Raw genomic sequence first — 11,939 nt, 5'->3', positions numbered from 1 at the left:
AAAATTTGGAGAACATCCTAACTGACTTAAGCCTCGATCCTTTACTCACATATAATATCAATCATTTATTTTTTATTGAACATCAAATGAAAATCAAAATTGATGAGTTTGCTATATGTTGGGTCAATTGTTGTTTGGCCCAAGTGTAAGGCCCAACCAAGAATTAAGTTTTATTATATTTGGTAATGTCTTGGCTATCAAGTTGGGTTAGTCCGAGTTATGGTTAGACGTTAGAGGGTGTGAAGTTGGTGTAACCGAGTTAGGGTTTATCAAGAGTCAAACCGAGTTAGGGTTTGAGAGAGTTGTAATCAGTTTTTTGAGTGAGATTTTCTGATTAATATAAACGAGAGTTATTCGCTTAATTCGTGTGTTGATTATCGATACGGGACTTGAATTGGTATCAGAGCCAAGTTCAAGAAGTCGATAATCGGTCGGTGGCGATCGGTGGCTTGACGAGGAGCTATCAATACGCGCAAATCAGAATCAAGTGGGTTTCCGATCGGAGTTTCAAAACCAGTATCTACGAGAGTGGCGACAAGCAACGAGTAGGTGAAAGGTTATTAAACTCGACCAAGGGTTGTTAGGTTTTGGTTCTGCGGCATGCTAAGGATTATCCGGTGCGACAGTTGAAGTTCTAATTTATTGAGTTGTGTTTTCTTGCTGAAGTGGGGCTTTTGTTTCGGACCTTCTGGTGCAAAGTAAAGTCAATGAAAAAAGATTATTTAATAAATTACGAGACGTGCACTGGGTTTGGTTTTATTTATAAGTTGTGATTAAAGGGAAAAAAACAACATAAAAGTCAAGGAGTTATTCTTATTTGTTTTGTGGACAGAGGCTACGTAAAGAAAAAGGCAAAGCCAAGAATTTTTCTTGAGTAAGCAATTAAAGTTTTTTTTTTTTTTTTGTGAGCAAACGAGTTTAGTTCTGAAAGTTGTTCGGGGCTAGTTAATTGGTTTATATCTGTTCCAACGAAGTGGAGCAAGGGTGTTCGACGACATCAATGGCAGATGACAAAGAAGATCCGATAATCCAACCCAAAGCGAGTGGAGTGATATCACTGCAGGTTCCAAAGTTGAATGGAACTAATTACATCACATGGGCGATTGTGGTGGAAGCGATATTAGATGATCAAGAGTTATGGGAAGTTGTTCAACCGAATGAGGGTGTGGTTATTGATGCGAAGAAGAATAAAACGGCAAGGTTGTTTTTGTTCCAAGTTATGGAATGTAATATTCTTCTTCAGGTTTCTCAATACAAGAATGCTCGAGAAATATGGGCGAATTTGAAGGCACAGTTTGTTGGGGCCGAGCGAGTTCAAAAGGCTCGACTGTTAACGTTGAAAAGTGAATTTGAGAAACTCAAGATGGCGGAAGACGAGCCTGTTGATCAGTTTGCGGGAAAAATAACCGGTTTGGTTTCAAAGGTAACGTGTCTTGGTCACGTATTCGAGCAAGATGTATTGGTGAAAAAGTTACTTGACGCGGTTTCAGACAAATACTTCAACTTGGTAGCTTCAATCGAGCAAACGGTTGATCTCGATAGCATGAGGTTTGAAGATGCTGTTGGAAGACTTAAGGCGTTTGAGGAACGTCTACGAGGGAGAGAACGCGCTTCAAATTCACAAGGTCAGTTACTTTTCAATCGGACAGAATGTAATAACAAAGGGAAGTCGTATGATCAGTCAGGTAGTTGAGGTAAGGGTTGGCCGAGTTCACAGGGACGTGGAAGAGGCCGGGAAACCGGAGGTCAAGACCGAGAGGATGAGGATCAAGATGGTTGTGAAAACCGAGATGGTCAACATCGTGGGTCAAGGTATACGGGTCAAAGAAAAACGAATGATCGTCAATTAAGAAGGAAGGATATGTCACATGTTCAGTGTTACCGTTGTGATGAGTTCGGTCACTTTTCCTCTACGTGTCCAGAACGTATGAAGAAAAAGGAAGAATCTAATTTGAACAAAATTGATGATTTTGATCCAAGTTTATTTATGATTATAGGTGATCAGAAAATGGTTTTTCTGAATGAAGATAATGTGATTCCAAAGCGTTTCGAAACCGAGCCGATGGAGAAAGATGTTTGGTATCTCGAAAACGGAGCATCGAATCACATGACGGGTAATAAATCGTATTTTTATGAACTGAATGAACAAGTCACGGGAACGGTGAAGTTCAGAGATGAATCTTGTATTGATATTCGGGGAAAATGGTCGGTCTTAATTGAATGAAAAACGGGGGAGCAACGTTTGTTGACCGATGTCTACTACATCCCGAGCTTCCAGTGCAATATCATAAGTCTTGGTCAAGCAACGGAAGGTGGATGCGAGATTCACATGAAGCATGATTTGCTAACCATTAAAGATGATACAAGTTAGCTTTTGATGAAGGTGACAAGGACCAGAATCGATTGTACAAGATTAGTCTCAAGATAATAAGTCTCGATAAACGAGCTATCATTGGAATGAAGAATTTTGCAGGTAGGGATCTTCAAAGAATTGGACTGAAAGAAGACAAGCCGATTACGAGTCAGATTTCAATCAAAGATCCAAGTTCCAAAATTTAAAGTCCTAAACGCGTGGTCAAGGAAGTGATTCAAGCCCAAGGGAAGGCGTGTGATGATCAAACGAAGCAAGTGTGTCTTCTAGCCAAGTGGAGCCTAAAGAACATTGCAAGAGATCATGAAAAGCCTCAGGAGAATCAAGAGAATGATGACAAGCATGAAGTTGAAGACCCGCCAATTTCGAGTAGGAAATTAGGGGGTGAGTCGGGTGACTCGAGTACAATAATTGCGGGGGTGATTGTTGGGTCAATTGTTGTTTGGCCCAAGTGTAATGCCCAACCCAAGAATTATGTTTTATTATATTTGGTAATGTCTTGACTAGCAAATTAGGTTAGTCTATATAAACCGAGTTATGGTTAGACATTAGAGGGTGTGAAGTTGGTGTAACCTAGTTAGGGTTTGAGAGAGTTGTAAACAGTTTTTTGAGTGAGATTTTCTGATTAATATAAACGAGAATTATTCGTTTATTCGTGTGTTGATTATCGATACGGGAATTGACTATAAACTTAATATATGTTAGCAGGGCCAGCCCAGAGCATTGCGGACCGTGCTATTGCGCAAGGCCTAGTAAATTTAGAGGCATATGTGAAAAAAACAGCTCCTATAATATATACATAAATAACATACAAATGCAATTTGTAAAAGATTTAATATGTCACAGATGGTTTGTGCATTATATTGCAGGTGGTCGACCCATGTTCAAGGCTCAAGGCGTAACTCACACACTATCCTACATATCCTATATTTTTATTTATATTTATGTTATCTTTTTGTTTATATTAAGATTTTTGTATATATTTTGTATATAGTTTTTTCAAACAAAAGCTCATTACTAAATTTATAACCCAACTAAACTTGTAAATTAAAAGCCTATCTAGCTTCAGATAATTTAAAGAACAAAGTGTATTTACGTTTTAGCCCAAATAGACTTATTAGATGTCGTATTTTGGTTTCTCTTTAAATAGTTTTATAAATAAGGGCCCATTTTTGTAAGATTTTGTAGAGATGGCGTTTGATTACTGGTGTAGAGTAAGTGGGCGGACCGGTGGGGTTTGAAGAGAACATTATAGAACCTGTGAGATTTCTATGGACTATTTTAGAGTAAGATTGGTCAAAATGGACAATTTGGTCATTTTCCCTTATTGTTGTATAAAAGTAAACATATCAACCACCAAAGTTCTAAATCAAACTCTTCTTAACTGTGAAAAAATAAAAGACGAATTGTAACTCATTTGTTGAACCGATGATTATGGTTTAAACCATGCATATAAAGAAAGAAAGAAAGATAGAAAGAAAGAAAATAGTATGTTCACATTCTTCGGTTCTCCTGTTACTACCTTCCATAACTACCACTTTCATCACATGCTTAATCATCGATCCCATCCTTTTTTTGTGTTCCTTTTGTTTTATATAGAGCAGACATGATGTACTCTTTCTTCTTAGAAATTTCAAAAAACACAATTCTCAATATCACTTAATACCGTAACAAAATTATTATGGTATCAGAGCGGTCATAAGAAAAGATCCTCTGATTATAGCAAAAAATCCTAAAACAACCACCATGGCCAACAAAGACAAAGAAGGAAGGGGAAACAATAGTGAACGGTTGAATCATTGCACGCTTTGTGGCAAGAACGGACATCACATAGATGGATGCTTCAACCGCATTGGGTATCCCGAGTGGTGGCCGGGGAAGAACAAACCCGAAAGAACAAAACCAAAGGAAACTTGTGTTGAGGGGGAGGCGAGTCCGATACCAAGACTAATAACTGATCGAGGGGGAGGCGAGTCCGATACCAAGACTAATAACTGATGCCTAGTATCAACAAATCATTAAGATGTTTGGAAATAGCGATGGCGTTGTTAAAGAAGAAACAAATCCACGGAGAATATGAAAGGTCACATTGGTAAGGAAGATAAATGGGTAATTGACTCGGGTGCTACCGAGCATATAAATTATGATGAGTCCAAGCTTAAAAATAAAACGAAACGACATTGTGAATCATCTGTTACCATACACAATGGAGATGCTATTGCTGTTGAGGATAGGGGTGATTATGTCCTACCAAATGTCATGTTAATTAAGGATGTTCTTTATGTTTCGAAATTCAAATCCAACTTGCTACCTGTTAGCCGATTGTCGCAAGATCTACAGTGCTATAACTCCCCCCCCCCCGAATTTTCGCGTTACGCAAAACTTTAATTCCAAGACGTTGATACGAGTGGGTTATTGTAAAAATGGTCTATACAAGATGAGGATGGTTCAAACAAAGAGGCAAGCGATGATGACAACTCTTAGTACATGACACAAGAGGTTAGGTCACCGTCAAGTGATAAACTACCCCATATTGGTTTTCTTATAATGTTCCTTTACATTCCAAAGACTTTTTTGACTCATGTTTTAAGGACAAGTTTACAAGATTGTCTTTTCCGATTAGCACCACTAAGACTTACAGTTGTTTTGATTTGCTACATTATGTCGTGTGGGGTAAGTATCGTACACCTTCATTTACACGCGCGAGCTTTTGTTTTTACTATAGTGGACGATTACAGTCAGGCCGTGTGGGTATTTCTTCTCAAACATAAACACGAGGCTAGCAAGTGCCTTGTGAATTTACAATAAATGATACAAACTTAATGATGGTCGGTCATTATATATATATATATATATATCAGTTCCTTAAATTTATAAGTTTTAATTATTTATTGCACGAACTTCGATACTTCATACGCGTTTGCTATATTTTAGGTCACGGGTAGTTAATGCAGCTATTTTGGACCTGTACGAGCATGGAATGAAGACCCAGGATGACCTACACGTTAAACGAGGCAGAATATGAAGGTTGCCGGTAAGTAGACCCGTCACGATACGCGACGGGGTGGATAGAAGACGATCGCGGACTATGATAGTGTTTAATATTAAAAAAATGGTGATTGTGGTCCATCGCGATACGCGATGGACATGTGAAGACCCCATCGCGTACCACGATGGGTGCCAAAGACGGGAAATTTTGGGTTTGATTAAAAACATGTTCCCTATTCAAATCCAACACTTTTGAGAGCAGTTCCAGAGGCAAAAGAGATTATTTCCATTATCCCGAGATCATCTACATGGCCTACGTTATCAGAATTGAAGGTCTTGCGATGTCGTGGTGCGAGTAATCTTCTCGAATCATACCCGAGATGTAGATTTTGTAATTTTCAGTTTTCTCATGTGTTTAAGAACGAATGATTTGCAACTATTTTTGATTAATCTATGAGTATTGATGTTTGGTATCACTGTGCCACTCAGTCGGCTTAAGTTTATTTCGATCATAGCGATTTTTTTGCCAGTTTCTATGATAATTGGTTAATAGGATTGTCTTGATTAGTTGAATATGATGAAGTATACAATTGCCCTCAGTCGAGTCACAATGGCAGGAACTGTTGGATAACAAATTCCGTATGTTAACGATTGTTGATGGCTAAGGTTTATCTAGTTAACCAATATGTACTGATCATTGATAACTAATCTGCTATGTTAACATAAGATTGCTGTTAATTTACTTACTTGAACCCCAGGTGTGGTTTGTCGTTGTTAACTGCTTAAATTTGCTAAGTTTACTTGTTTGCCATTCAATCCAACTATTTGTTAGTGTGATCAGCATTGTTAACAGTTACTTCATAATATTGGAGCTTGATTGCATATTACACTGACCACATACTCCTCATTGTTCGACACTAGCTTGCATAGGTGATTAAGAACTTGATTTTATCGTCTTTGACTAGATAGCGACAGTCTAGCATCACTCAATTTGAGAAAAAAACATTAAAAGCATAAGATGTGATAATGATTGGGGGGGGGGGGGTATTCACTTCAAATCACATGCTCGACTTCTATACTAAGGAAGGAATAGTCTTGGAAACAACTTGTCCACATACACCGCAACAAATCGATATGGTGGAACGGAAACACGAGAATTTTCTAGAAACGGCACGTGCATTGATATTTGAAGTGAACTTGCCTAAACATATTTGTGGAATGTGTTCTAACGGCTACACATGTTATAAATCACATGCCATCTAAGGTAACTGGAAAAAAGACACCTTATGAGGTATTATACAACCAAAAACTCGAATATGGACATTTGAGGGTGTTTGGTGGTTGCCTTGCTTATTATAAAAGCACCGAAACAAAGAGAGACAAGTTTAAGGCGAAGGGAAGACCGGAGTTTTTTTTAGATTACCCGCAAGGAAAAAAGGGTACAAGATTTTTGATATCCAACACCACAAATTCATCGTATCAAGAGACGTTAAATTTGTGGAACATGTTTTTCCATTCGCAAATCATAAAACGGAAACATAATATTTTTATACTTCCTCAAAAATGGGATTATGAAGAATACCAAACCAGCCCACAAGAAGGCAACACAAACCCACATGGTTGACCTTATGAGGCTCACTTGAACCAGAACAAAGAAGTGAACATTCTGAATTAAATGAGGAAGATGTTACTACGACACATGAATTAAATGACGAAGATGTTACTTGGCCTCAACCCAACATAAGCATTGGGAGTTCTCAATTGTTACAATCAGAAGATGGAAACCAACAAATAATGGATATTGGACTCAACACAAGCCCAATAAAAGAAAATGGACTAGAAGTAACACAACACAACCCATATCAACCCAAACCTAAATATACACAAGTTGGGCCAAGTAGTGGATCTGTGAATAGTGAAGAAGTTGGGCCTAACACACATACTCAAAGAGAGAAAAAAAAACAGATAACTTCCCAGACGTTTTCACGATTATGAGATCAAGCTTCCTCTGTCTATATACCATAAGCACACCACTTCCAATAAAAAGTACTCGACGGTACATCCCTTAACACATTTTATTTGGCGGCTATTACTTCACGTAATAAGCCAAAACAATTCCATCATGTTGTGCGGGATTTGAATTGGAGGGAAGCCATGAAGAAAGAAATCCAAGCTCTCGAAGCCAACGAGACTTGGACTCTAGAAAAATTACCGGAAGGAAAGCGTGGCAATAAACTCATATTGGGTTTGCAAAATCAAGTATAAACCGAATGGATATGTCGAGAGGTATAAGGCTTGCCTTGTGGCGAAGGGTTTCACTTAAATGGAAGGGATAGACTTTCAGGAAAGTTTCGCACTAGTGGCAAAGTTAGTGACGGTCTGTACCCTTTTAACCATTGCTACGAAACAAGGAAGTTTATATAAAAGTGCCCCAAGGCTTTGGTAAACCAGAAGATGATAGAGTTTGCAAACTTAAGAGATCCCTATATGGCCTAAAGCAAACTTCAAGAAATTGGTATGAAAAGTTTACCAAACTCTTTGGTGGACAGGGGCTGATCATTCCTTGTTTGTGTTTCAAGATAAGGAAGTCTATGTTGCTGCGCTAATATATGTCGACGATGTCATTGTCTTTGGCAACAATCTAAACAAAATTTAGGAAATCAATGTCTTTCTTGATAACAAATTTAGTATTAAAGACATTGGTTCCTTGAAGTTCTTTCTTGGAATTGGAGTGGCTAGAACAAATGGAGGAATAAGTCAACGCAAGTACACACTCGATATTCTTGAAGAAACAAGAATGTTGGGTTGCAGAACAAGTCCATTCCTAATGGATAAAAACTTAAAGCCTGACAAGTGTTATGAAGAACCACGGACAAACCCTCACCAATATCGGCAATTAGTTGGCAAACTTCTTTACTTACAAACCACGTGACCCGGCATCACGTATCCCGTGTCTTGAGTCAGTTCATTAGTGACCCAAGACAAAGCCATATGGAGGGCCCCCATATCTTGGAAATCTAAAATGCAGTCTGTTGTCTCATGGTCATCCGCTGAAGCCAAATATCAAGCAATCACAAATTTGCTTAGCGAGTTTTGTGGATGAGGTGGTTGTTGTCTTTCCTTGGAATACCACCCATGGGTTCTACACCCCTATTTTGTGATAATAAGGCAACCCGTCATATAGCCAATAGCTTCCTCTTTCATGAACAAACTAAACATGTTGAGGTGAATTGTTATTTTTTTCGTGAACGTAGAATCCAAAGAAATACAACCTATGTGGATTTGACACCAAGACACGAATATCCGATTTGTTGACAAAGCCCTTGGAAACACAATAGCTTCGTAGTTTACTTGACAAGTTGGGCGTTAGAGACCTGAACGCTCCAACTTAAGTGGGAGTAAAGAAAGAAAATATGCTCTCCACATTCTTTGGTTTTCCTATTACTACCTTCCATATTTACCACCTCCATCACTTGCTTGATCATCTCACATATACTTTTGTTTATGTTCTTTTTGTTTTATATAAACCAGACATGGTGTACTCATTCTTCTAAAAAAATATTCACAAAACACAATTCTTAATATCACTCAATACCATAACAAAATTAGTAGCATACGGTAGTGGAAAGTTTGATAAACAAAAATCAGAAAAATGTATATTTGACTATTATAATTTTTCCAAGAGATAGACTTTATGACTTAATGAGTAAAAGAATATAAACCAGAGAAATGATGTTTTTTTTGAAGAAAGCAGATGGAATTAGCTTGCTGGAGAAAGTGTTTGAAACACACACCTTCTTGACAACAAAACGTATAGCTCAAGTCTTACTTAAGCCGTAAGAAAAAAGTTAGAAAATTTTCCAACTTATTTAACCGAAACCCCTTAAACAAGTATCCATTATTTAGTACTTTTATAAAGATAAAATTTAAATTTAAATTGATAAGCTAGTGAGATGCTGAAAGAGAATATAACTGATAATCAAAACATATAAAATACAACACATTTATTCTAGACCGACATTAAGGTCTAAAATCACTTTGTTCATGGGAAAAAGTAAAAGACAACATGTACGCCCAACTGGTTTAATATTCGGTACATATTGCAGGCTTAAAGGACAAAATATTATTGTCAAGATCATAAATCACCATCATGTTTTGTTGCATCATGTTTCCAAATATAGACTTGTTGTCATCAGAATTAGTAGCCATGAAAGCCAAACACCCCCCTTCTCCATCTTGCTTTTCATAAATGTAATTCTCACCAGGCAACTCCCAGTCCACATCCTCAAAATGAAAAACCATTATTGGGGCTTGATCTTTATTATACCCTTGATACATGAAACAGTGTTCAAGACCATCATACAATGTAGCATCAGTACTCTTTTCAAGGTTTGTTTGGTTCATGAACTCATTGCTAATCATATCAATAATACGCTGCTCTAAGTATGTGAAGGTCGTGCCTGAATCGATGATCATCCCACCATCTTCGATCGCAAAATCAGAGTTTGTAACCGAAAGTCTAGTTTCCCCTACAGAGATACCTTCAAGAGATATATATGTGGTGTAAACTTTGGTAATTAAATTAGTAGTATATAAGTTAAAGAATTAAAAGACTGTTGTGATGGAGTTGAAAAACAATCTTTTAATTCTCAAACTAGTAATATAATATATATAAGGGTACAAAAACAAACCAAAATAGAGATAACTAAGGAAACATAATTAAACAAAAACTATACAATATATTTACCTTGAAGAGATATGTAGTAATATGACTCGTCCTCTTGTTCGATCAAAGGCGTAGTTTGGACGTCGATATATTCACTTCTTGCTTTAGACCCTGTTAGCAAAACACCGCTTGTTTCTCCGTCAGACCTAGAACCAAGACCATACGAGAAAACACGCTCATTTAACTGTGAAATCAACGACAACTCCCGACGCCCCATTCCAATTATTCCATCGTACTTACCTTTATCTGGTTGCCCACATCCGAATGTTATACCCTTAAAGTTCTGAGTATTCCCAAGGAATAAGATCTCCTTCCCCAAAGTTACTTTTACTGACAAACCGTCATCGTAATGCTGTATGCAAGATTCATCAAGCCCGAAGAAGTCGCAACTTTTATAAACTAAAGAGAAAGTCATGGACTTACTAGGGTCAAAAAAGCTATCTAGACCGGTACTATTATAGCATTTGGTCCATATGAGGTCGCTTCCCGTATCCATGACACCCGATAACGTGACAGGTGGAATCCCAATGTCTAGGGTCATGATGTACAAATCGTTTTGAGCTTTTAGTAAATATTGTATAGGTGAAGCTGAGGGGTTGTTATTCCATGTACCAGAATAATAATTAGTACGAGTTAGAGTGACTCGATGGCCCTCTTGTTTTGTTGCGGTTAAGATTCGAGCTGAAGATATCAGTTCGGTTGCTAAAAGTAAGTGGAATAGGATCAATGGTAGGATGTGAGAAGCAAGAAGGTTGGATGAAATCATGAGTGAGATCGAGTTGAGAGTTGAGATATATGGTTTGATATGTGAATATGCATACATGCATTAATTGTATTATTATATATGTAACTCACCTTGGTATTTGGAGTGCAATGTGGGCATGCAAGCTGTAAGTCCTGTTTACTTATGGGCCGGCCTCTCCGTTCGTTAAAGGCTGTTTACTTTTGGGCCGGGATCTCCGGTCGTTAAAGGTGGAGACAAGCTACTGATATTGACTATGGGGCCATATAGTGGGAAGATGTCTTCAACAAGTTGTTCTTGGCCTAGGTGATATATGTGTCATTTGTGATAATATCCATGTGATCAACACCAAAATGCATTTTACAATCCCATTACAAAGTTAGCTAGTCTACCTAATTATGCGCCTGACGTTATAATTCTAGTGCACTTTAGGGCTTTGAGTCCGGACGTTACCCCAACGTAATTAAACATCTGCTTGGATTCCATGGTGGTGGTGGTGATGGTGATGGTGATGGCGTCAGTTGCCATGGTACTGGTGGCATGGCATGTCATGGTGGCGGTGATGGTGTAGTCTGTCACATAAGCTCGATTTTGACACATAAACACGCTTTTCAACTTGCTAGTAGAGACTGTTATTTGTCAAAGTGAGATTATTTAAATCCAAGTTACCTAATTAAATTGATGAATTATATAAGCTAGTGTGATGCTGAAAGAGAACATGATGGTCAATCCGACTTAACTGATTACCGAAACATATAAAATACAACACATTTATTCTAGACCGAGATTAAGGTCTAAAATCACTTTGTTCACAGGAAAAGAAATAGCTAATATGTACGCCCAGCCAGCTTAATATTCATTACAGTTTGCAGGCTTAAATGAGAGATTGTTATTGTAAAGATCGTAAATCACCATCATGTTTTGTTGCATCATATTTTCTAAAATATAACTGTCAACAGAATTATCACTAGCCAATAAAGCCAAACACCCCCCTTCTCCATCTTGCTTTTCGTAGATGTAATTTTCTCTGGGCAACTCCCAATCTGCACCCTCAAAATGAAAAACCATTATTAGGGCTTGATCTTTATTATACCTGATGTGCGAAACGGTCT

General features: G+C 37.8%; 1 protein-coding gene across 1 annotated transcript; it reads right to left on the bottom strand.

Moving 5' to 3' along the window:
- Positions 1-9,442: 9,442 nt before the first annotated feature.
- Positions 9,443-10,918, bottom strand: LOC143556465 (aspartic proteinase nepenthesin-1-like). The gene is made up of 2 exons (XM_077045776.1): positions 10,107-10,918; positions 9,443-9,900 (listed from the first exon to the last, which is right to left on the bottom strand). The coding sequence occupies exons 1-2, from the start codon at positions 10,906-10,908 to the stop codon at positions 9,443-9,445; spliced, it is 1,260 nt and encodes a 419-aa protein (XP_076901891.1). The 5' UTR covers positions 10,909-10,918.
- Positions 10,919-11,939: the final 1,021 nt, after the last annotated feature.

The sequence above is a fragment of the Bidens hawaiensis genome, unplaced genomic scaffold, assembly GCF_021521415.1.
Source record: "Bidens hawaiensis isolate Kalapana, Puna unplaced genomic scaffold, B.hawaiensis_p1.1 tig00001035_1, whole genome shotgun sequence".
NCBI lineage: Eukaryota > Viridiplantae > Streptophyta > Magnoliopsida > Asterales > Asteraceae > Bidens > Bidens hawaiensis.
The sequence above is the reverse complement of the archived record's forward strand: the minus strand, read 5'-3'. Positions and strand labels throughout refer to the sequence as shown.

Coding starts and splice junctions, on each gene's coding strand:
- LOC143556465 (XM_077045776.1), bottom strand. CDS start 10,908: ATGTATGCATATTCACATATCAAACCATATATCTCAACTCTCAACTCG. Junction 9,901..10,106: donor TTACTACATATCTCTTCAAG/GTAAATATATTG, acceptor TATCTCTTGAAG/GTATCTCTGTAGGGGAAACT.